General features: G+C 44.3%; 1 protein-coding gene across 1 annotated transcript in view; it reads right to left on the bottom strand.

The window, feature by feature from the left end:
* Positions 1–15538: 15538 nt before the first annotated feature.
* Positions 15539–25921, bottom strand: part of TRIT1 (tRNA isopentenyltransferase 1) — a 44852-nt gene continuing 34469 nt past the window's right edge. Inside the window, exons 5-11 of the mRNA XM_019957758.2 lie at positions 24192–24334; positions 23482–23593; positions 22992–23104; positions 22665–22742; positions 19978–20087; positions 19540–19657; positions 15539–17442 (exon numbers count right to left, since the gene is read on the bottom strand). Of these exons, the coding sequence (XP_019813317.2) occupies positions 17273–17442; positions 19540–19657; positions 19978–20087; positions 22665–22742; positions 22992–23104; positions 23482–23593; positions 24192–24334 (844 nt within the window). The 3' untranslated portion in view covers positions 15539–17272. The remainder of the gene's footprint in view (positions 17443–19539; positions 19658–19977; positions 20088–22664; positions 22743–22991; positions 23105–23481; positions 23594–24191; positions 24335–25921) is intronic.

Raw genomic sequence — 25921 nt, 5'->3', positions numbered from 1 at the left:
TCCTCTTCCATCGTCTTTTATCTCAGCGCTTGGGTTGTATTATAATGATGTGCTTGTGGATCTGTCTTCCTCGCTAAGCTGTGATTTTCATTCATTCTTTCAACATAATAAATGTCTACCAAGCACCACCCATGTGTTAGGGGTACAGTGATGACTCCAACTCAGTGCCTGCTCCTTCTCAGGGGCTCAGTCTGGCTTGGGGTGTAGCCACGGGAAATAGGTCACAGCCTCAGTGTCTGTTCTGAAGACTGTCCTACACCTCTGATACTCAGTGACAGGATCCCTTATGAGGCTTATAAGGTTCCTGAGAGTTGTGGAAAATGAGTGTCCACAGGAAATGGCTCGGTGGGGCCATGGCATGGGTGGGCCCCAACCTCCTGCTGCGTGACTGATTCCAGGGCAACAGCAGGCAGCTGTTAAGAGAAGGACTTCACCGGCAAGTGAGGAGCAGAACGGGGACTGTGTTCCTCAGCACGGTGATGGCAGCGCGGATGCAGAGCGCCATGGATGGCGACGGACGTTGGCTTGACTGTCCTAGCACAGCCTGACCCAGCCGCTGGGCAGTCTTTTGACACTGACTGTGCTCCTCTCCAAGGGGCTGCCACGGAGTTCAGTGACTAAACAACAACTGCTGATTAACAACATTGTGATGGTTTCAGGTGGACAGCCAAGGGACTCAGCCATGCATATGTATGTATCCATTTTCCCCCAAACTCCTCATATCCCTCTTTGGACTGGGTGGCAGACTTGGTCCAGATGGCAGAGGCAAACTTGACTCCTCCCAAGAGGTGCCCAGTGTGTCAGCTCTGGTGGCACAGGCAGCCTCACAGCTGCCAGGGCCTTGCAGGGCAGCCCACAGGGCAAAAGTCCAAGTAGGTGAGCTCCGTGGCGCCACACCTGCGTGAGCTCTATTGGATGCACTGGCCCACTGAAGACGCAGTGTGATGCCCGAGCCGGTTCACCTTGGGGCACCTGGGGAAGAACCAAAGTGTTTCTGACAGGGACAAAAATAACTCGATGGAGTTTCCCATGAGTTAAACCAAACATTCAAACTCTGAATACAAAGTGCATAGGGTGAAAGTCACATCATAAAAACACAGCAAACACCAAAGCCTGCTCTTCCTGCGAAACAAGTAGGAGCTGAGGCCTGGGAGCTGATGAGATCATTGAGATCATTCAGGGAGGGCTTGTGGCCCTGGAGGAGAGGAGGGCCCGCGAAACCAGCTTCCACAGGGGGTGCAAAAGTGGGGGGCGGGGGAGCCCTGACAGCCTCAGCTTATATCCCCAGGGCTGACATCAATGGGAAGTCCACAGATACTTGATGACTGGCTTGATTTGTGTTTTATCTTCTGTAGAATATAAAAAGAGCATGTGGGGAAATACGTGTACCAATAAAAAAAAAAAAACAAACACAAAACCAAATACATACTTATTTTTGATAACTAAATTAAGTATGTGTGAAACTGGATTTCACTCAGAGAGGGGTTAAACTGTAAACAAGATGAATACAAAGTTATTTCAGAATAATGCCAGAGAATAATGTAAAGAATTTGCCTATGCTGCAGGAGACCCAGGTTTGATCCCTGGGTCGGGAAGATCCCTGGAGGAGGGCGTGGCAACCCACTCCAGTATTCTTACCTGGAGAATCCCATGGACAGAGGAGCCTGGCGGACTACAGTCCATGGGGTCACAAAGATTCGGACATGACTGAGCGAGTGAAACTTTCACTTACTTTCACTAGTGAATGAAGTGAGTGCAAATTCAATTGCCTTAAGACAACATTATAGGACTATAAAACTAGGGGGGAAAAAAAGAGGTAAGGAAGCACAAAGTTGGTGAGGCCGTGGGGAACAAGGGCCCCATGAGCTGCAGGTGAGAAGAGCATCATGGCCATCTGGACAGCAGCAATAGGGTGCACACCCTGGAGCAGGGCTCCTTAAACTGCACTTTAAAGAAATTCACTTAAGCAGAACTAGGAGTTTTCAAAAGGAAATAGAGGTGTCCAGGAACCCAGGAAGTGCCTGAGGCCCTGGGGAGGGCCAGAAACCAGGAAGTGGGTGGGAAGCCTGCAGTAAGCTCTCTCCCCTCTGGGCCTCCCTGGCACATCTGCTTTTTTCCCTCTTTCTCTGCAGATCTTTTTTGCCATGCACCCATTCATACAACCAATATTTATTTTGGGTATGTGCTCAAACATTACATTTCCGTGTTTGATATACTCAGCAAAGATTGAGTTGTAATTTGAAATCCTCGGGAGGAGGAGTCTGATTGGCTCAGCCTCGGGTCCTACACTTGTGCAATCAGCTAGGCAGGGTTTCTTATCTCACAGTGGGCTGGACTCTCTGATTCCTTTTTCCACAGAAAGATGTCTATGTAAAAGTGATCTCTAATTTACATGATCACATATAATCCTGAATGGGATTAGATAAACTGGAGAGGGGATGTCCCAAGGCAGGCAGGCAGGCAGGTAACATTAACCATCAACCCACCCAGAACTTCTGAACTGCAGGCTTCCAGCCAGAACATCTTCTTCCTGCTTCCACATTCCCTATCCTTAGAGTCCATGTTCCACACAGCAGCCAAATTGATCTTTTAACTTGCAAATCAGATTATATTCTTCCACTGCTAAAATCAAACAGACAAAACAACAAAAGACAAACCACAAAGTCCTTTTCAACCCTTTCCAGTGGCAATTAGAATTAGGCATGGACCACAGCATTCCGCACTCAGGTGTTGTCACCCCTCAGAGGGTCTTCCCTGACTGTCCCACCTGAGCTAGTCACACCTCCCTCAACACAAATTCTCTCCAGGCCCAACCTGAATGTCCAGTTCCATACAGTACCTCCCATTAGGATTCTCTGCAGACAGGTCAATCTCAACAAGCTCCAAAGGGAACTCGTCCGATGCCTGCAGCCAATCCTCAGGCATTTTCTTCCTCCAGTGCTCAGCATGTAACCAGTCATCAATTCCTGTCAATTCTACCTGGTAAATACTGACGCTAGAACCATCCCCTCGCCTCTATTACCTCTAGCTGCCTCCAACCAATTCAGAGTGATTTCTCCAGTAAACCCATTGAGGTTATCTTGGGGTTAATGGTTTACAGGGCCCTCTATGACCTAAATCCTACAGACCTCGCCAGCCTTTCTCCTAACATTCCCCTATCTGACTCACTCCTGTCACTTTTTCTGGTGTTTGCTTACATGTCATTTCTTCAGAAAGTCTCCCCAGGCTCCTCTAAACTGGGTCAGGTACAATCATCTCTATTACAGACAGCATTTATCACATTCACTGAAGCAGCCTCGAAGACTTGAACTTCTTTGAAGGCAGGAATTGTCCTGTTCACTGATACATCTATAGCACCTAAATGGGGAAGAGTAAGCACCCAATGTTGTCACCCTGCTCATTTAACGTATATGCAGAGCACATCATGAGAAACGCTGGGCTGGAAGAAGCACAAGCTGGAATCAAGATTGCCGGGAGAAATATCAATAACCTCAGATACGCAGATGACACTACCCTTATGGCAGAAAGTGAAGAGGAACTAAAAAGCCTCTTGATGAGAGTGAAAGAGGAGAGTGAAAAAGTTGGCTTAAAGCTCAACATTCAGAAAATTAAGATCATGGCATCTGGTCCCATCACTTCATGGGAAATAGATGGGGAAACAGTGGAAACAGTGTCAGACTTTATTTTTTGGGGCTCCAAAATCACTGCAGCCATGAAATTAAAAGATGCTTACTCCTTCGAAGTTATGACCAACCTAGATAGCATGTTCAAAAGCAGAGATATTACTTTGCCAACAAAGGTCCGTCTAGTCAAGGCTATGGTTTTTCCAGTAGTCATGTATGGATGTGAGAGTTGGCCTGTGAAGAAAGCTGAGCGCTAAAAAATTGATGCTTTTGAACTGTGGTGTTGGAGAAGACTCTTGAGAGTCCCTTGGACTGCAAGGAGATCCAACCAGTCCACTCTAAAGGAGATCAGCCCTGGGTGTTCTTTGGAAGGATTGATGCTAAAGCTGAAACTCCAGTACTTTGGCCACCTGATGCGAAGAGCTGACTCACTGGAAAAGACTCTGATGCTGGGAGGGATTGGGGGCAGGAGGAGAAGGGGACGACAGAGGATGAGATGGCTGGATGGCATCACTGACTTGATGGATGTGAGTCTGAGTGAACTCCGGGAGTTGGTGATGGACAGGGAGCCCTGGCGTGCTGCGATTCATGGGGTTGCAAAGAGTCGGACACGACTGAGCAACTGAACTGGACTGAACTGAAGCAACCATTAAGTCGGTCGGACAATTTAAACATATGTTGCTAACCATAAAGCTTTTATCTGTTTATTGGATTAGGCTCCCAAAGTTCTCTACTTGCCTTCATGTTAGTCCAATTCAAATTATTGTGTGCCTGAAGGAAAATACAACTACTTTGCCGGAGTGCTCATTCCAAATAGCTAGAAGCAGCATCGAATAGTAGAAAGAACACAACTCTGAAGCCGGGAGACCAGGCTTCCAGCCACGGCTCTGCTGCTCTTCGTGCTATCTTCAGGGACCCACTTAGCCTATCTGAGCCTCAATTTTTTCATCTGTGAAATAAAATGGCTGCTCTAGATTAGTGATTCTCAAAGTGCGTTCCACAGGGGAAGGGACTGAATCAGACAGTCCAGAGTCCTCTGTGACCCACCCAGACCCTAAGCCACTCTGCTCCTATCTATATTATATAGATTGGAGTTCAGGTGACATTTTCTTTAGAGAAAGAAAAAAACAAACAAAAGGATTCACATTCAAAGCAAGTTTGAAAACTGAACCAGATGCTCACTGAATTCCCTGCTCTCTTCATGCGCTCACATTTAGAACACCTGAAAGGCATGAGTGTCATTATCAAGAAGGCAGCGTCTAAGAAGCACGTGAGGGTTCTGATTGTGAACGTCTGAGGAGGTGGACTGGCACTTCTATCTGCCATCAAAAGCTCAGCGGTCTTCACGCAACTCTACCTCATTATGCAGATCTAGCAGGACACAGATACATTTCTGAATCCACAAATAACATTTATACAATGGTCTGTATCCCTCTATCCCCTTCATAATTAACAAGGAAGCTCAGACCAAAAATATAGGCCTAAATGGTTCTCTTTCTAGTCTCACTTTCAGATGGCTCATCACTCCAAATCTGGTGGCTCAAAGGCTGACCCCAGCCTCACATGTGAGATGCACTGTCCTGGGGGCCTTGCACACAGAGGGCCTTCGTCTGCGTGAAAGCATTCAGCAGTGTGTGTGTGTGTGTGTGTGTGTGCGTGCACGCGTGCGTGTCCATGCATGTGCACCACTGAGGACCGCAGTCAGATGACCTGAGCGTCTCTCATCTACCACCTAACTTGCTCGGTGTCACTGCTGCAGACACCAACTGCTCTCTCTACTCAGCATCAATCTTTCTGGAAACCGTTTTCTCCTCAAGCCCCATGCTAGTCACGTGGTTCTGTAATGAGCTGGCATGTTCTCAGGTGACCAGTCCTCTTGATTAATCTGGAGTGGGAGGGGGACAACAGAATTCAGCTCCACTCAGAGTCCTTCCTTAGGACTTCTGAACTTGGGGCTCAGGGCCACTTCTAATGTGAGGTGTAGAAGCTTCCAGCAATCATTTGAAGAAAACTGGTGGACGTGGAGGAGAGAGTGAAGTCAGCACACAGAGAAGGGGAAGGCGGGGCAGACCGTGCTGGTGGTGCCCGGGTCCCTGGCGGCACTTGTTCCTGATACCAAAGGCACCTGACCAGCCTTTCAGGAGGGCCTTGGCTTGTCCATAGGTTCCATGAGCCAGTAAACCCTTCTTTATACCTAAATGATTTCGAATTGGCTTTTAGTCCCTCACAGCTGACACCACCCTGACATTAAGTCACTTGAACAGTGTGAGTTTGTTTCATTTGTGGAAACTACTTCAAAGATTTTTGGCAAAGACTAATGAGATATGTAACTCTGTTAAGACTGGTTCCAAATAGGAAAAGGAGTACGTCAAGGCTGTATATTGTCACCCTGCTTATTTAACTTATATGCAGAGTACATCATGAGAAACGCTGGACTGGAAGAAACACAAGCTGGAATCAAGATCGCTGGGAGAAATATTAATAACCTCAGATATGCAGATGACACCACCCTTATAGCACAAAGTGAAGAAGAACTAAAAAGCCTCTTGATGAAAGTGAAAGTGGAGAGTGAAAAAGTTGGCTTAAAGCTCAACATTCAGAAAACGAAGACCATGGCATCTGGTCCCATCACTTCATGGGAAATAGATGGGGAGACAGTGGAAACAGTGTCAGACTTTATTTTTGGGGGCTCCCAAATCACTGCAGATGGTGACTGCAGCCATGAAATTAAAAGACGCTTACTCCTTGGAAGGAAAGTTATGACCAACCTAGATAGCATATTCAAAAGCAGAGACGTTACTTTGCCAACAAAGGTCCGTCTAGTCAAGGCTATGGTTTCTCCTGTGGTCACGAATGGATGTGAGAGACTGTGAAGGCTGAGCGCCGAAGAATTGATGCTTTTGAACTGTGGTGTTGGAGAAGACTCTTGAGAGTCCCTTGGACTGCAAGGAGATCCAACCAGTCCATTCTGAAGATCAGCCCTGGGGTTTCTTTGGAAGGACTGATGCTAAAGCTGAAACTCCAGTACTTTGGCCACCTCAGGCGAAGAGTTGACTCATTGGAAAAGACTCAGATTCTGGGAGGGATTGGGGGCAGGAGGAGAAGGGGACGACAGAGGATGAGATGGCTGGATGGCATCACTGACTCGATGGACGTGAGTCTGAGTGAACTCCGGGAGTTGGTGATGGACAGGGAGGCCTGGCGTGCTGCGATTCGTGGGGTCGCAAAGAGTCGGACACAACCAAGTGACTGAACTGAACTCTGTTAAACCATAGTGAGCTATATATCTCTGTAAGGAGTGACTATGACGGATGACTGATGGTGAAGATAAATGCAAGTGATACCCCAGTGGTTTGGACATAGCATAATCACCCCTGCTGCTTAGAAAAGCATGCATCTTGCTGACTAGGGCACAGTTTCTCCAGTGCATTCACTGCTCGCACGTCCAATTACCCTCCCTCACAGCAACCCCCATGCTCCTCCCTCTGAAAATCACTCCACTTCCACCTACTTAGTTTCCATGGGAACTGCCCTGTTCTTTCAAGACTCCATCCTACCCTGGCTGATGGGCCGCAGGGTAAGCACCAGATCCAAGCTGAGTTAATGAACCCCTTTCCTGGGACCTTTTTTTTTTTAAATTGTGGTAAAATATACATAACATAAAATTTACAATCTTAACCATTTTAAGTGTACAGTTCAGTAGTATTAGGCATTTCATAGTTTTGTGCAGCCAATCTCCAAAACTTTTTTTCCATCTTGCAGAATTGAAACTATACCCATTAAGCAACTCCCCATTTCCTCCTTGCCCCAGGCCCTGGCAACTTCCTTTTTGTCTCTATGAATTTGACTACTTCAGATACCTCATGTAAGTGGAGTTGTATAAGGTTTTTTTGGACTGGTTTATTTCATTTACCATAATATCCTTAAGGTTCATCCAGGCTGTAGCATGTGTCAGAATTCCCTTCCTTAAGGCTGAATAATATTCCATTGTATGCATATACCAAATTTTGGTTATCTGTTCATCTATCGATGGACAGTGAGGATTATTTCAACCTTTTGGCTACTGTGAATAATGCTATGAGCGCGAGTGTACAAAAACCTCAAGATCCTCCTTTTAGTTCTTTTGGGTATATATCCAGAAATGAAATTACTGGATCACATGGCAATTCTTTTTAAAGTTTTAGGAACACCAAATTGTTATCTATAGCAGCTGTACCATCTGACATTCCCACAAACAGTGCACAAGGGTTTCAATCTCTCTACATCCTCCTCAACACTTAAAACGATTTCCTTTTAATAGAATCCATCCTGATGAGTGTAGATGTTTCAGCACTTTTGAACTTAGAACCAGAGAAAGCATCAGCAGAGTCTCTCAGATGTAAAAGCTGCAAGATGGAAAGTTTAGCTGTGATGGCAGTCCTGTCTCCTTCCACAGAGAAAGCCTGTTTGCAGTGACTGAAGCAAGGGGAACTCTGCAGCACCAGAGCAGCGACATTAGTGGTACCTGGGGCCTTGATGCTTCTCTGTGCTTGAATTTGATGAAACACCTCAGTAATTCTATCCTAAAACTCACTTTCTTGCTAAAGGTAGTTTGAGTCTGGCCTGTTTCATTTGTAACTGTTAAGTCTTACCTAACACAAACATCTTAGTAGAAGGGTTACTTCTTCAGGAATCTTATTTTTTTTTCTTTTTCTTGATATATATATGATACATATATATATGATGCATATATATATGTATATATACATACATATACATATATATATGATATATATATATATATGATTCCTTCATATATATCAGTTCAGTTCAATTCAGTCATGTCTGACTCTTTGAGATCCCATGGACTGCAGCACGCCAGGCTTCCCTGTCCATCACCAACTCCTGGAGCTTGCTCAAACTTATGTCCATGGAGTCAGTGATGCCACCCAACCATCTCATTCTCTGTCGTCCCCTTCTCTTCCAGCCTTCAATCTTTCTCAATCTTCACTCTCAGGGTTTTTTCCAAGGAGTCAGTTCTTCGCATCACGTGGACAAAGTATTGGAACTTCAACTTCAGCATTAGTACTTCAATGAATATTCAGGACTGATTTCCTTTAGGATGGACTGGTTGATCTCCTTGCTGTCCAAGGGACTCTCAAGAGTCTCCTCCAACACCACAGTTCAAAAGCATCAATTCTTCGGCGTTCAGCTTTCTTTATGGTCCAACTCTCACATCCATATGTGACCAGAGGAAAAACCACAGCCTTGACTAGATGGACCTTTGTTGGCAAAGTAATGTCTCTGGTTTTTAATATGCTATCTAGGTTGGTCATAGCTTTTCTTCCAAGGAGCAAGCATCTTTTAATTTCATGGCTGCAGTCACCATCTGCAGTGATTTTGGAGCCCAAGAAAATAAAGTCTCTCACTGTTTCCATTGTTTCTCCATCTGTTTGTCATGAAATGATGGCACTGGATGCCATGATCTTCATATTTTGTATCTTGAGTTTTAAGCCAACTTTTTCACTCTCCTCTTTCGCTTCCATCAAGAGGCTCTTCAGTTCCTCTTCACTTTCTGCCATAAGGGTAGGGTCATCTGCATATCTGAAGTTGTTGATATTTCTCCCGGCAATCTTGATTCCAGCTTGTGCTTCATCCAGCCCAGCATTTCACATAATATACTCTGCATATAAGTTAAAATAGCAGGGTGACAATATACAGGCTTGACGTACTCCTTTCCCAATTTAGAACTAGTCCGTTGTTCCATGTCCAGTACTAACTGTTGCTTCTTGTCATGCATACAGATTTCTCAGGAGGCAGGTCAGGTGGTCTGGTATTCCCATCTCTTTAAAGAATCTTCCACAGTTTGTTGTGATCCACACAAAGGATTTAGTGTAGTCAATGAAGCAGATGTTTTTCTGGAACTCTCTCACTTTTTCTATGATTCAACGGATGTTGGCAATTTGATCTCTGGTTCTTCTGCCTTTTCTAAATCCAGCTTGAACATCTGGAAGTTCTGGGTTCATGTACAGTTGAAGCCTCACAAGGAGAATTTTGAGCATTACTTTGCTAGCATGTGAGATGACTGCAATTGTGTGGTAGTTTCAACATTCTTTGGCATTGCCTTTCTTTGGGATTGGAATAAAAACTGACCTTTTCCAGTCCTGTGACCACTGCTGAGTTTTCCAAATTTACTGGCATATTGAGTGCAGCACTTTCACAGCATCATCTTTTAGCATTTGAAATAGCTCAGCTGGAATTCCATCCATCACCTTACTTCTTTATATAGATGGAATATAAATAATTTGTACATTTATAAAGCCCTAAAGGAATATCTTTGAAGAAGTACAACACAATGGCTAGAGCATAAGTTTTAAGTCAGCCCAAAATGATTTCATATCCTAGCTCAAGAAACGTTTACTGAGTGCCTTTCAAGGAGCAGGCCCCTTGTAGATGCCAGGGATGAAGCAGTTAACAGTGGACAAGAATCCCCATCCTCACAGAACTTTCTCTCTAGTCCTCAGCAAGTATTTGCATGTCTACTCTGCTGGCCATCATGAAGCTCTCTGTACATGTATGCCTGGTTATAAAATGGGAATAATACACTACCCTGTTCATTTGTTTAAAGAAATCATTATGAGGTATGTACTTGCGTGGGTGCTTAGCCGCTTCAGTGGTGTCCAACTCTTTGAGGCCCTGTGGACCGTAGCCTGTGGGTCTCCTCCATCCATGGGATCCTCCAGGCAAGAATATTGGAGTAGGTTCCCAACCCAAGGATCAAACCCGCATCTCCTATGTCTTCTGCATTGCAAGTGGATTCTTCACCCGCTGAGCCACCTGGGAAGCCCCCAAGTATACACGTCCTTAACACAAAAACCTGGCACACGGCGAAGCACTTAAGGAAGAGTAGCCATGTTTAGGGACTTCCCTGGTGGTCCAGTGATTAAGAATCCGCCTTGCAATGCAGGGTACACAGGGTTGATCCCTGGTCTAGGAACTAAGCTATCAAGGGGCAACTAAGCCCATGAGCTGTTAAGTTGAGTCTGTGTACCCTAGAGCCCATGCTCAGCAACAAGACGAGTCACAGCAATGAGCAGCTCTTGCACCGAAACTAAAGAGTAGCCCCTTTGCGCAGCAACGAAGACCCAGTACAATGAAGGAAAAAAAAAAAAAAAAGTGTAGCCATGTTTACATTTAGATATGCAGTTGTGTCTTGTCTCACATTCGCCTTAAGACAGGACTCACACCGTGGCAGGACTTACTCTCCAAGGAGAGCAACAGACAGTTACAGGCAACATGTGCGGTAGCAGAATAATGAGGAGCTCAAAGAACATGGTGGAGAAGAACACAAGACTTTGGAGCCACCCACCTGGTTTCACATCCCAGTTTGGCCTCCAGAAAATTACTTTTCTACTTGGTTTCCTCAACTGAAAAACAGAGCTAACAACAATGATGGTACCACCTCAGAGGGCTGTTGAAGGACTTAATGAGTTATTATGTGCAAACTACTTAGAACACGACTGCTGTGTAGTACCATATAAAAGTACATGCTAATATCATGTATAAACTGCTATGGGAACATGAAGGAAGGAAAAACTAAGCCTCCCTTGAGGAGCCAAGGAAGCTTTGTCTAAGGAGAGGGCATCACATCTGGGCCTGGAAGTATGTGCAGAAGTTTACAAAGTGAAGAGCAGGGGAAACGGCATTTCAGGTAAATGAGACTGCTCATGCAAACAAGCTGACCCATGAAGAAATCATATGCATTAAAAACAGCAACAACGACGACTAATAGCTGAAGCCTGGTTGGGTGACAGATAAAGCCTGAGGCACCGTTCCTGGCCATTAGTACAACGGAACATCAAGCCAGTCAGTTTCAAATATAATCTTGCCCTGATAACTTCTGGAAACTGACAACATACCATAAATCACCACTTAAGTAGCACTAACTATTTTTTCCCCAACGAAGCAAATAAATCCAATTTATGCCTACCACTTACCATTGCAGCACCAAACACTATGCTGCTTTCAAAAGGACCTCATTTAATCCTTACAATGTCCCTTGCAATGGAGGTAGTAACATGATTTTATAAACAAGGCAACTCGGGCTACTTGAGCAGAACTTTCCCTGGGTCACACCAACATCATATTAGACAGGCGGGCCTTCAGCTGCAGGTACAAATAGCAGTTTCTTTTTTCTCATATCAGTCTGGAGGTAGATGGTTACAGCCCTTACAGTGCTATCAAAATGCCTTCTGACTTCCCTCTCCACCACCTTTAGGGCATTAGCCATTGCCCCTAAGGCTCACTCAGTCTCATGTTAACTGTAACACTTTAATACTCATTTTAAAATCTCAACAGCCAAGAACTTCTCAAGCTTTACTTTTCGAAATGTTTCAAAGGTCAGCTCCTATCACTCGCTGATTTCACAGATGGGGATAAAAGATGTGCCCCTAGCAAGCTATCAGAGCTAATTAGATAAGCCAGCGCCCTTTCCACGAGACTAATTTAGTGTAGACTGCAAGTTGCCCACCAAAATCTGTTCTCCCATTCTTTTTTGGCACATGGCTTGACTCATTTCTCAGCCTTCTTTGCAGGTAGATATGGCCACAGGACTAAGTTCTTGCCAAGGCAAAGTGAGCAAAATTACGTGTGCCGATGCAGGGTCCCAGCCTTCCTCTACGCTTTGTCCCCTTCCCACTGACTGGAACCAGAGATGACCCAGCTTTAACCAGGCAGTGCTGACAACGCCCCCCAGACGATGGAGAGGCAACGTGATATAGATGGAATCAGTGTCCCTGGATGACCGCTCACAGCGGAGCTGCCCCACTGACCTGGACCGCTCACTTCGGAAATGCTAACTCCCCTCAGAGTTGTTAACGTGAGAAGGAAACAAACTTCTTTGTTCTTTAAGCCACTGCATTGTTGAGGCTCTTTGTCACAGCAGCTTAGCCTTTTACCCTAACTAATACAACCATGCAGAGGCCTTTGTATGTATTCAAAACAGCTTTACAAATGACCTGTTAGCCAGCTTTTCAGAAAACAGCCTTAACCACCCAAGTAGGTGATAATCAAATAATGAAATTCCTTTCTGTGCCTACTATCCCAAGATTCCTTCATCCCACTTAAAGGCTATTTAACAATTAAAAAACAGATTCTTATGTAGAAACCCACTAACTTCGAGGCTTTCACACAATTCAACAAATACTGAACTTTCTAGATGCTGGGGATATACAGACAGGTTGCTGAATTTGTAAAAGCCTTCTTTCTGGTTTTTTCTTTTTTAAATGTCATGCTAAGTGTTTTAAGCAGGAAAAAATCTTTGTAGAATGTGGAACTGAGGCTAAGACTATAAATAATTATTGAGAATTGTCAATACAAAGGTTCAAACCACAAACCTAGGCTATAGATGAAATGTTCTCTTGCTAATCAAAATATTTTCAAGACTAAAAATCCACCTCTTTCCAGAGTTAAAATATTTCCTGTCTACTTAAAACAGCATTGTCTGAACTACAAGAAGTATCTAAAGTCTCATCAAGATTCCTACTTTATCTGTCCATTCTCTCTCGAAACTGAGGGGAGGCCAATTCATGTTGATATATGGCAGAGGCCACCACAATATTGTGAAGCAATTATCCTCCAAAAATTAAGAATAAACTGAGGGGAAAGGTTTTTACTAACAGAGGTAGATGGCCCTAAATAGCTTGCTGAGAGTTGGAGCTCCCAAAGCCATTTAGACAGCACTGCCACAGACTAGACTCTAGATACCTGCACTGAAAGGTTCTGCTTGTCTAGGGATTAACTGGGGCACTTCTTATCCTCACTCTAGGCTGAACAGAATGCCCACAGGTGGTCCTCTCCTGCTCTCAAATGAGATCTGGTATGAGGCTGGGCAGCTGAGAGAGGAGACCTGAGCTTTGTGCTGGCTTTGTCACAACTTGCTCCATAACTATGAAACATCCATGTTTGGAGCCTCAGTTTCCCCACCTGTACAAGAAGGTGCTGAAGACCCTCTCACCTCTACATTTATGACAATCACTAGGCAGAACTGTTTCCTTCCCTACTGCTGCTGCTGCTAAGTCGCTTCAGTCATGTCCGACTCTGTGCGACCCCCTAGACGGCAGCCCACCAGGCTCCCCTGTCCCTGGGATTCTCCAGGCAAGAATACTGGAGTGGGTTGCCATTTCCTTCTCCAATTCCTTCCCTACACACAACAGCAAAGTCATTCATGGGGCAGCAGGCCGAAAGGGGCAATCGACCTCAAGGCAGGGCCTCAGACCAGGACACCAGGCGGACTCCTAGTGAGGAGAGACTGGCTAGTGAGGATTCTGCCTTCCTCAAGGCCCTCTGCTGCGGGTACAGGAAATGTTATCTTGCTGAACTGACAGTTTCTAAGAACCCGGCAAAGAATCTGCCTGCTGATGCAAGAGATGCAGGTTCAATCCCTGGGTTGGGAAGATCCCTTGGAGAAGGAAATGGCAACCCACTCCAGTATTCTTGCCTGGAGAATCCCATGGACAGAGGAGTCTGGCGGGCTACAGACGATGGGGTCACACAGAGTCGGACACGACTGAAACAACCAAACAAGAATAGGGACAGTGGGCACAACCACACTGCTTCAGAGTGAAGTGTTTCATAAGTACTGGGTGCTTGGATTTTTCTCTTTCAAGAAATCCCTGATTGCCAGCTGCCACAGAGATAATTGGGATGGTTAGTTCAACGAGAAATTGTAGCTCCAGGTATTTCAGATGAATGGATTAAAGGCTTTTTAAGGAAGGATTGTTAAAACTAGTTTTTCCTACTTCTCCATTTAAATTTTTTTAAGGTTTAAAACATACTTAGCAACTTGAGTGAAGAGCATTTCAGAGACTAAGATTCCTCTTTAAATTCTGCCAGCTTAACACAGGGCTCAGCAGCTTGAACCCCGAATTCTGTGGCCTCGCTTCAATTCCAGCTTTGCCATGTACTGGCTTAGGTACCTTTGCTGAGCCCGTCTCCCCACTGGGAAACACACACAAAAGCAGTCTCTCTCTCCCAGGGCTGTACGAGAAGCTAATGTACATACACTGCGTGGTGCTGCCTGGCTCACAGTAAGGATTCATCTCCACTTCCAGAGGGGAGATGCCACCCCCCACCCCGTCAGCTCCTGAAGCAGTTAATACACGGACTGGGAAAATCACACCACATCTAATGTAGAAAATAAGATGATGTGGATTCAATGACAATTTCTTCTTTGACCAAAAAATACACTTATTCTTGAGATTCAAATCAGGTAATGTGGGTAAGGATCAATAAAACTCAAGGGACCCAGGACACCCCACAGACTGGGGGGTGAGGGGTCGGGGGAAGGCAGTGAAGTTGTGAAATCTGGCTTCCAGATCACATGGTACTGTGTGCAGTCTTTGCTCCAGACTCGTGCTGTGCCACATGCACCTCAATACACACCTATGCACGCGCGCACACGCACACACACACACACACACCCCCCCCAAGGAGGGGCAGGGCTGCGGATTACCTGTACTCACGGCTAGGGTCCTTTCTTTACAGCCCTTATCACAGCTGTAATTCTGTAACTATTTGACCGATGTGGGCTTTTTTAATCACTGAACCCCCAGAGTCTAGCACAGCACCTGGCTCAGTTCTAAAATATGTGCTGGCTGAATGAAAAAGCTGGCCACAGCCTGAGAATTCTCAGAGGCTAGTTTTGGCCTCACCCTGGCATCTGAATGAAGTTCAGCAAACATGAGTGAACCCTGCTTAACGCCTGGTGTCAACTGGTATCCTTCAGGAGGGTGGTAAAGAAAAGAAACAGGAGACCTGCCTGAGGAGGCAGGAGAAAGCCACACACACTCAGGTATTGCCAACAAGTAAGGAAGCAAATGAAGCCAGTGTGCACTGCTTGTTATCTTTTGGGTAAGGAGAAGAAACAAGAACACACATTTGCATTTGTTCTTATTTACTTAAAAAGACTCATGAGATATACATAAGAAAATGAATAAGTGATTATCTATAAGAGGAGAAGGGGATGGAAGTAGGAGTGAGATTTCTCAATGAATATCTCTTTTTATATCATTTTGATTTTTGAACTATATTAAAAAAATCTAAAAAATAAAACTTCTGCATAGTTCACAATACATTCACCAAGAACTGCTTCTTAAGGTCTGGTAGAAGTGCTCCTTCTTCCATGATCCCTCTTCTTTCTTCCCTCCAAGTGAAATTCTACACAGCCTCTATGGTTTTTGATATTCTCTTACCTAAATTTGTTGTTTGTGTATAGATAACAATATCTCAAGCTCTATGAAAGCAAGAATCACATTTCATTTTGTCTCTGTACCCCTCAAGCCTACTCAGGGCCTCTCATATAGTGTGCGTGTGTGCGTGCTAAGTCGCTCCGTCATGTCTGACTCTTTGTGACCCCGTGGACTGTAGCCCAACAGGCTCCTCTGTCCATAGGGATTCTCCAGCCAAGAATACTGGAGTGGGTTGCCATGCCCTCCTCCAGGGGATCTTCCCAAACCAGGGATCAATTCCAGGTCTCCCGAATTGCAGGTGGATTCTAGATTCTAAACAAATAAAATACTGCTTAAGTGGGTAGTTACTGCTTAATAGGTACAGTTTGTTTGGGATGATGAAAAAGTTCTGGTTGCACAACATAAATGCTGCTGAACTGTGTACTTAAAAATGCTTAGCTTTATGTTACATTCATCTATGGCTGGTAGCTCAGTTCACTCCAGTAAGAGAGCTTCAACTGGAAATAACAAATCTCCAATTAAAAAAGAGTCCTCCTGGAACTTCCCTGGCGGTCCAGTGGTTAAGACTCAACACTTTCACTGCAGTGGGCACGGGACTGATCCCTGTTTTGGGGAACTAGGACCCCGCATGCCAAACAAACAAATGAAAAGACCCTTTCCAGATGTTTTCCAGGAATACAATTAAGTGCTCATAAACATCTGCTAAATAAACAGACAGACATTAAGAATGCTGACTTTGAGAAAAAGCTCTCATGTTGAAAACAAAGCACACGATATGTAAGTTAGACATCACATATACATCTTTTTAAGCACTAGAGAGGCTCCTAAAAACTTTTTCTTTATTTAACTTTTAGTAAAAATAGATTCCTAACTCAGTAGGAATATACCAGTAATTATCACACAGGAGGAGCTCAACAAATGTCGAAAGTCTTCAGACTTTAAGTCCCAACCACCTCAGTCTGATTCTCTGCTTCTCCATGGAATTCCTGAAACTAGTTTGGTTCACTTGGTTATCTCACTGGGGCTGATTCTTTCCTGCCATTCACTCCCATCCAGAACTCCGGAATTGTGGCTCACAATAACTCAGTCAGCTATAAAAGTGTCTGGAAATTAGGTATTTACAGCCAGAGTCAAGGACATAAAACTGTTTTTAAAGGGATACAGTGAATCCCAGTAGTTATCACCAAGATCAAATGTTAAAAAGTGCAATCTGTGCCTCTTTTAAAAATAGAACCTCTAAGATTAAAAGAAAAAAAAAAACCCTTTCCCGAACTCATCATTACCAGACCAGACACATCAGCCATACAGGGAGCTAACAAGACCTACTGTTTCCAGGGCAGAGAACATGAGACTTTAAAACCACAGCACTGAATGAAAGAACTGGACTCTTGCCACCTTTGCAAAGGTCACTGGACAAGTCCCTTAAATGCTGGCTTTCAGCTCTTTATCATTCTGCCCAAGAGATTCCTTTTCTTTAAGCTCTTTGTCATGGTCTGGGGAAACACTCTGACTTTCTACGGTGGTGACGGCATCTGAGTCCAACCTTCTTCTTTTCTTCAGTTGGTGCAAGTGGGATTTGGATTTCATATGTGCTAAGACAAAACAAACAAAAAAATTAGGATTTTCTACAATTAATTAATTCTGGTAGCATACAAAATTAACCATACAATTCTTGTCTCTAACAATAACAGGATCAACACATGTATTGGTATAGCTGCTTAGCATTTTAAAAAGAAGAATAAGTCATATGCCCAGCTAGCTAGCAAACTAGAGTGAGCTACAGACCACGAACCACATCTATCTGCTGGGTGCTTTCTATCACTAACCTGCACAACAATCTTGCGGGACAGTATTATTCAGCTCATTTTTTTTATATAGGAGACTGAAGTTCATGGAGGTCTTATATCTTTTCCAAGGTCACATAGCAGGTAAGCTCTTTGGCTTAGCTATAGCTCAAAAAGAGATTCAATTTTCCAGAATAGGGCTCTAGACTCGATTTTCCCATATGGGGCTGCCTGTTACAGATACATTTCAGCCCACGTGGCTCAAAAGTTACAAATCCAAATTCTTGTCTGTATTGTAGGCCTACAGTACCCTGAACTGTCTTCTCACTTCTTACCAGCTCGCTCAGGCTGCCCCTCTTGGTGTGAGAACCCTCTGCCTGCGTCAGATAAGCCATCTGGATGGCTAACCCAGACACTCACACTCTCCAGCACACAATGCACAGAGAGATCACAGCGAGTATTCTTCTGATGGTCCCTTTCAAGGGGTCACAGAAGCAGTAAAAAGCTACTCTCGGCTGATATCAATTTCTGACCTTTCACCCCAAAGGCAGTTCTCAGCTTGTACCTCAAAGATGTTCCTTTTTACTAGCCTGCTCTTTTTCAAGGAAATCTTATTTGGAAATACCTAAAAGGACAGAAAACGAGATTAAATTCTCTTTTACACTTACTCAAAACATCATTTTTAGGGATTTAGAAGCAAAGTAGGAAAGGAAGAGGTTAGAAGTCAAGGAAAAATTTACTTGAGGGAAAAAGTCAGCTTTTGTCTCCAGCTAGAGCCTAAGGCAAAAAATGACCTCTGGACTGACTCCCCATGGCAGCAGGAGATGGGAGCAAGGACTTGACAGATGGTACTATAGAAGGCTCACACAAGCTCCACTCACAAAGGCTCACAAATGTTGCTTCTCTATGGCAATCCCTGAAGGACATTCGACAAATCGAACCACTAAGTTTCCTTTAGAAAAAACAATCAGGCACTCTCTTTCTCGTCCCCTTTCATCATTATGAACCAACGATAATCGAGGCTTCTTCTGCTGCCTGGGCAATCACAGCCATCCCCAGACTCTGACAATGCAGTTCATTTTGCCAGCGTTAACAGTTAACAGAACTCATAGTTCTATTGGTTGGTATGGGGAGAAAAATCTACTTCTGTGAGAATCCCAACCATGCAAAGCAGTCCTCTGAACGGGAGGATTCCACTCACTGGGTAAAACACAAGTCCTACTTGTGCGTAAAAGGAGTGAGCTTTAAACAAGTTTCTGAATACCACGTAAATCCAAGGCTTGGCAGCTAGGGCCCTTTTGGGCTTTGCTGGATGACCGTAGAAATCCAACAGAGACCCGCAATGCGGCTGACTCTGTGGCAGAGACAGACCTAGATTCTGAAGCAAGGAGCTAGAACCCTGGGGCAGGCCAATCCTGGGTTGTGTGGAAGCACCTACTGGAGATACCACTTTTGAAGAATGGACTCAGGAGGAGTAACTGCACTTCCTGTCCCCTCTCAGCTGTTTCTGCCCCCTTTGGTCTCTTGGGTGAGTTGCCCGGCTTCCCTTAAAATCCTACTTCACCCTCACTGAGGTCTAAACATGAGAGGCCATGAAACTCCTCTAAGGGAGGATTACAAAGTCATAGGAGCTCTGGAAAGTTAACTGCCAACCTCTCAGTATAAAATATCTACTCGAGGCAAAGGTACAGGGCATACAATCTTCCTTTGAAATTCAGAATACAGAGACAACTCTCCCGTTTGAGAAGGCCTCCATGAAATCTGAATACAAGCTACTAGAGGAATCTGGCCATCTTTTTACAAACAAGCAGACTCCCGCATTCAAGCTACCAAAGCCCTTAAATTTCATGAAGTCAGTGTGACCCGCCCTTACAGATTTCTCTGTGTTCTACCCCAGACTCTTACCTGCCCATTCACGGTCCCCAATGATGATTCGATCACAGAGCTCACACATGTGATAACTTCTCTTGTTCTCAGTTTCATTGCCTGGCATCTTTACTGGAGTGGCTGCAGGTTTGTGGCCCTGAAAGAACAAGGCAAGGATGGGGAAGAAGCATTTGTTCAAAGAGATCTGGATATCATTCTCTGATATTAAGAGGAGTGAGATTTTCCCAAGATTCCTTTTTTTCATCCCAGAGAGCAGGTGGGCTGTGAACAGATTTTAACAACAACCTTTCTGAATGTGAAAGTAGAAACACAGCCTCCAGGGATCTAAAAGCAGCCAGCCCTTCTGCTCTATTCCATGGAAAAGAATGCTTCATTCCCCAGCATAGCAACAAAGGTGTCAGCTACACAAAGCTCCCTGAAAATCAGACAATAGATGGGACCATGATTAATAATTACCTGGATGAAACTTCGCACAATTTCAAGGGCAGGTTCAAGAACAGACTCCTCCCACTTCGAAACATCAGATACTTCTAAGCCATATACTGGGGGGACACTGGTACCAGGTCCTAATGATGACAAAGAAAAGTCGCGAGAGGTCAGCTTCCAAGACCCAATCTACTCTGCTCCCAGGACTCCAAAATCCTCAAGGGAAAGATACGGGGCCAAAGGAATAAACATTCTGACCATGCCACTCCTTTTAATCAGTAACACAAACCAAACAACTACACACAGTCCAAGAAAGACCCAGAAGGTTGATGGGTCTGGAGCCAACACGTCTGGCTGTATAATCTAGAGTCTGAGGTGTGGGATCTTCCAGATCACTCAGGAAAACCACACACAGTAACAGCCCCAGTGGCCACTGTATGGGCTGCAATATAAAAGGCAGCATGTTATAGGGGGGAACTAGCAGCTTGAAGTGAACACCTGTTCTAAGGTCCATATCATCTGATGGTGATGTCACTCTGCGGCAAGAGAGTTCACAGCTTTCTTTAGAAACAGACACTAATCTCAGGTTTGTGTATCTCCCTTCAGCAGTCTGGCACTCACAAAACTCATTAATACCATACTGATAATCACGGGCTGGCAGCAGCAGGGTATCAGCCAGGGAGCTGCTGAATCTGAAAATTAGAAAAAAGCCTTGGAACTGAAGTAGTTGCGCCCTGTTTCTAAGAAACAGATCCAGAGAAGTCAGAGAAGTATTCAAGAAATACCCTATGGCGAATTACTTCTGAACAGAGGTAAGACCGGAGGTAGCCAAATGTACAGCTACAGGCATTTCATCCAACTGAGCCAACCATGTTTAGTCTCTGCTGCTGGCTTCCTCAGTCTGCGGACACACTAAATTGTCTTCCACATCTAGGTTAAGTCAGTTGCCTAAAGGCAAACAGCATCACCCCATGGACAAAAACATCAAAGTCCTCGGAATGCCAACGGCTGGCAGGTGCTGGCCTTTTGACTGTGCCAACCACAAATAAGAGTCTTCATAAACCGGACTGGGCTGCACCTGCCACCACATGGAAAGGTGAGACTGGGAGGGCGCAGGCGGCATCCACAGCACACCTGGCCGTGGCTAAGCTCTGCACCTGTTTCCAGGCCACTCTATATTTTCCTTTCCCTTCTAAGTCCTTTGTTGGGCTTCTGTGCCCTGTCTCAGCACCTTTCAACAAGTTCTCGGCTCCCAGCTGCTATTTCTGGCTCAGGTCCAAGGCCAAGCTGGGGTGGGGAAGTCCCTCTGGCTTTGTGCCAGAACCGTATCCCAGCAGACCAGCCCCTGGCCAATCACACATGGTTCCTGATTTACAGGGCAGCTGTGCCTTTCACTCCAGCACCAACGCTGTGTGGGCACACACACGAATGAGGAACGAGCATATGACGCACTGTGCCATCAACCCGGAGTGACTCAGAGATGGGGGGGCGGTTATCGCAGCTTTACCACAGGAAGAAGTTCCAAATCATTACCCCCCAAAACCCCATCTTTTGTTACAGACTAATTGTTAGGTCTGGTGAAAAAAGAGGCTGTGTTAGAAATCTGTAGTAGTGAACTTCAGTTTCGGCTGACAAAAAGACTTCTGTCTAGAAGGACGTGCAGAGAAAGCAAGGTAAGTAGAAGAAGTGCACGGAAAACGCTGGCAGAGAATGAGAACTGAGAGAGCGATCCGTCCAACATGGACCAAGGCGTTTCTGTCCATAGGCACTGGGGCGGAGGGGAGGCCTCGGCTGTACTCATCTGTAACTAACTGAGAGCAGAAATTCAATGGCAAAGGTGAACAGGAGTTGATTCAAAAGCATATTTTAGAAGTGCCCAAAAGATAAAAACAGGGTTTCATTTATGCTTAACCTCCTTTAAATTAATCTTTTAGCTCATGACCACACCATTCCTGACCCAAGGCCCAGTACTAATGGTGTCCAGCTAAAGGTATGGGCTCAAGGAAACAAGTGTGGTGGGTGTACAGCTGAGTGCGGACTTCGGAGTCAGGCCTGCATCCAGTACTCTACTGCCTATTAGCAAGGGGATTTTGAGCAAGTTATTTAACTTCTCTAAGCCTCTATTTACTTATCCTCAGAAAGAAAAGGAAAATGCCCACCTTGAAGTCCCAGTAATAAATGTATTACACCCAATTTAGTGCTAAGGATATAGTACAGGGTCCAATGAGTGAGAATTTCCTTCCCTTTTCCTTAAAAGTGCTATTCAACTGAAGTTAAGAGGTGCGGCAGCCTGAAACACCACGTATCTGAACACAAAAGTAATGCTAGAAGAACTGGTAAAGGCTTTGTCTTTTTATACTACTTATCTGGCCCCCAAACCACTTTAATTAGGAAAGCCTTCCTACAGGCATCTAATTGTTCTTCAGCTATAAAATTTGAAGCTAAGATCAACCCCAAACACCAACTCTACTAAGAAAATATTGCTACCTTGCTCTTACTAGCTTGCAGACAGTACTCAGGTGTTCAAGGCATAACGTAGCTTCTTCCTCAGGAAGAAGTGTTTCCTGAGGTATCAAAAGAAAATACCCCTGGATAATCACTTATGCAACACCCCCAGGTCAGATCCAGAAACTAAAGTTTACTTTTTGGATGAGCTGAGAATGCCGACGTTCTATTGAAAGCAGACCCAGAGCATAAGGAAAAACAATGAGACTTACTGCTCAAAAAACGGTTTTTAACCCATCGGTTTTGCTTCCGGGCATATCTCTTAGTCACTTGTTTCAGAGCCTCAATACCTGAAAGACAAAGCAGATATAAGAAGCTCTAAGTACTTCTCACTCTGCCGCAAGGAAGGTCCAGGCAGCCTGGCATCGGAGAAAACTAGCCACATCAGCATACTGGTGGATACTTGCTCCGTGAAAATCTCTGTTCTGAGCTGAAGGCCATTTGGGACTCTTTCAGCCTCAGTTCTTTCTCAGACCATACCAGCTAGACACTCTATCACTCAAGGATGTCCAAGGCTAGGTTAGATGGAGAATTCACACCTTTCTTTAGGAGCTGGTTTCTAATCTCTGGTGTGCATTTTCCTTCAGTGATCAGGTACTCGTGAAATTCCTTGAAGCCAATTGATTGGAAGATACCATGTTGATAGTCCTGGCTGGGAACAAGAAAGCATCAGCGGATAAGCCATTGCATCTGAGAGCTAGAGGACCCTGGAGATGATCTAGCTGAACCATTTCATCTCACAGATGGAGAAACTGAGATCCTGAGCAGTCAGCACCTCTCTGAAATCCTTCCTCTACACCCCCCAAACAGCTCCCAGGTTATTTCCGTTGAAAATTAACTCCTGGGAATGTTGTTGAGATTAGAAAACTGCAACTGTAACAAGTACACCAACCCTCCTTCCCACAAGCCGAGCCAATGCCAAGGACAAAGGCTAATAAACAAGTAGATCCAAAGCCAGTATTGTGTTCATGGTCTTTTGACCATAAGCAAGGAATGAAGAGTACGTGGAAGTAACAGCCAAATTCTCACCTATTTTCTGCAACTTTCTTCTCATTATAGCGTTTGTGAAAATCTCTTAGTTCATCCAAGAGACCAGCAGCAAGCATGTTATCCACCCTCTTATCCAAGCGTTCATCTAGAACTTGAATCAAATTAACTCATCAACCAGCAAGCCTGCCGAAGGTGCGTACTATACATGATGAATGCATAAGCTGCCACAAAGAAGAGAATTTGTTCAAATGGAAGAAAAAGTTCAGAGTCCAAAGATTATCTAATAATTCATAATTATATTCAGTCACAAACTCTGCAATTCAATAAAAACAGCAAGAATGAGGCATATCATCTTATTATATAAGGAGAAAGCACTAGCCGATTCAGAGAGTCAGGCCTCCTTCCACAGGGGCCTTCTCTTTCTCCTTTGGATCTCTCTGGATAGCAGCCCCCTTCCCATCCCATCTTATCTCACCCTTGGTATCTTATACTAATGCCAGGAATACCTTTACCTGCTTTCCAGACCGGTACCCAGGGAAATGACACTGTGCCTTTGGTAATGATAATAAAATTAATAGTGACCACTTGCTTAGCACTTATTATGAGCCATTCATATGCCACTAAGAATATGTTTTTTCAAAACAATGTTTTATTGAGGTATAGTTGACTTACTCTAAACATTTATATACAGCAATATATTACTATAAGCTTTATCTCAGATGGACTCTGGGATACTAAAGGACTTTTACCTGTCTGTTCCGCATGAAGCCAGAGGATGCATGGGTTAGGGAACTTCAGAGGGCCTCCAAGGGGACCACCGCCTTCCTCCGCATGTTGACGATGAAGAAATTCACTATGAGAGATTCCCGTTTCCTCAAACACTTGCAGGCTCCTAAGTCATTTGAAAGAGTAGAGTAGGCACATCCATAAAAACCATTCAGTTCAGTTCAGTCGCTCAGTCGTGTCCGACTCTTTGTGACCCCATGAATTGCAGCACGCCAGGGCTCCCTGTCCATCACCAACTCCCAGAGTTCACTCAGACTCACATCCATCAAGTCAGTGATGCCATCCAGCCATCTCATCCTCTGTCGTCCCCTTCTCCTCCCGCCCCCAATGCCTCCCAGCATCAGTCTTTTCCAATGAGTCAACTCTTCGCATGAGGTGGCCAAAGTACTGGAGTTTCAGCTTTAGCATCAGTCCTTCCAAAGAAATCCTAGGGCTGATCTCCTTTAAAATGGACTAGTTGGGTCTCCTTTCAGTCCAAGGGACTCTCAAGAATCTTCTCCAACACCACAGTTCAAAAGCATCAATTCTTTGGTGCTCAGCCTTCTTCACAGTCCAACTCTCACATCCATACATGACCACAGGAAAAACCATAGCCATTAGGAAATATTAATTCTCAAGAAACATGAGAGTGGCTATTTATCATAGAATGCCTCATTGTCATTTTCACCGTTTAAGCCCCTGAACACATGAAGGTCTAGGGTTATATGGCAATCCTATAGCTACTCAGAAAAGAGTTATAAAGAAAACTTAAATAAAACTACCCTTCTAAACATACATAAAATTCTCTGAAATCCTTAGGTTCAGAAACAACAGGTTTCTTCTACACAAACAGAATAGGACATATTCACTTTCAGGTAAGCAGTAAAAGCTTGCTGGGATACCTTGTTATAAGCCAACAAGTCTAGTCTCGCTGGAATGCCTTTCCCACAGTACAAAAGTATGTTGTATATCCAGCTCATCAACTTTCTTTTTAAATATGTCTAATGAAGAATGCTTCAGACTAATTCAGTACTCTACTACACACACAAAGATCACTGGAGAAAGAATCCACATACTTAAGCCACCATCTACTCTGTTAGTATCTACTATGTTATGCAGCACTAGGTAATTTAACTCTCAAATCTATACTCTACCACTCTGGGTGATAGCAACTTATCAGCTTGAAAGCGATCTATCCCTTCCTGATGCAATTCTACTTCCTGAAACCTTAACACAAGAGTAGAAACCCCTTGTCTTCCCCCATCACTGGTCTCGCAAAAGGGGACTTACGAGGGAAAAAAAGTAGTTTAATAGATATCTTACTTATCTGGAGGTTAGAATATACAGCCTCAAACAAAAAGAAAGATGAAAAAGGTCCTTGGATCTTCTTTTAGAGACTCTAGAATTCCTGCTCCGAACCTATTGTTCTTACTAAAATATACTCTCAACTCATTACTATTCTACAAGTAGCAAAACAAAGAGAAATGATAAGAATTGATTAATAAAAGGAATAGATAATCATACCATAAAACAATATAGAAATGAATGTTCATTTAGTATCCCTGAGTTTTCAAAAAAAATTTTGGAAGATTTCTATTAAAATGTTTACAATAAAATGTTTGAATACTGGAAAATATATACTTCATTTATCTAGAATATGCATTATTAACAGGGTGATACTGACCTCAAGGGACAAAAAACACTTAAATATCAT

The sequence above is a fragment of the Bos indicus genome, chromosome 3, assembly GCF_029378745.1.
Source record: "Bos indicus isolate NIAB-ARS_2022 breed Sahiwal x Tharparkar chromosome 3, NIAB-ARS_B.indTharparkar_mat_pri_1.0, whole genome shotgun sequence".
In the NCBI taxonomy this organism is placed as follows: domain Eukaryota; kingdom Metazoa; phylum Chordata; class Mammalia; order Artiodactyla; family Bovidae; genus Bos; species Bos indicus.
The sequence above is the reverse complement of the archived record's forward strand: the minus strand, read 5'-3'. Positions and strand labels throughout refer to the sequence as shown.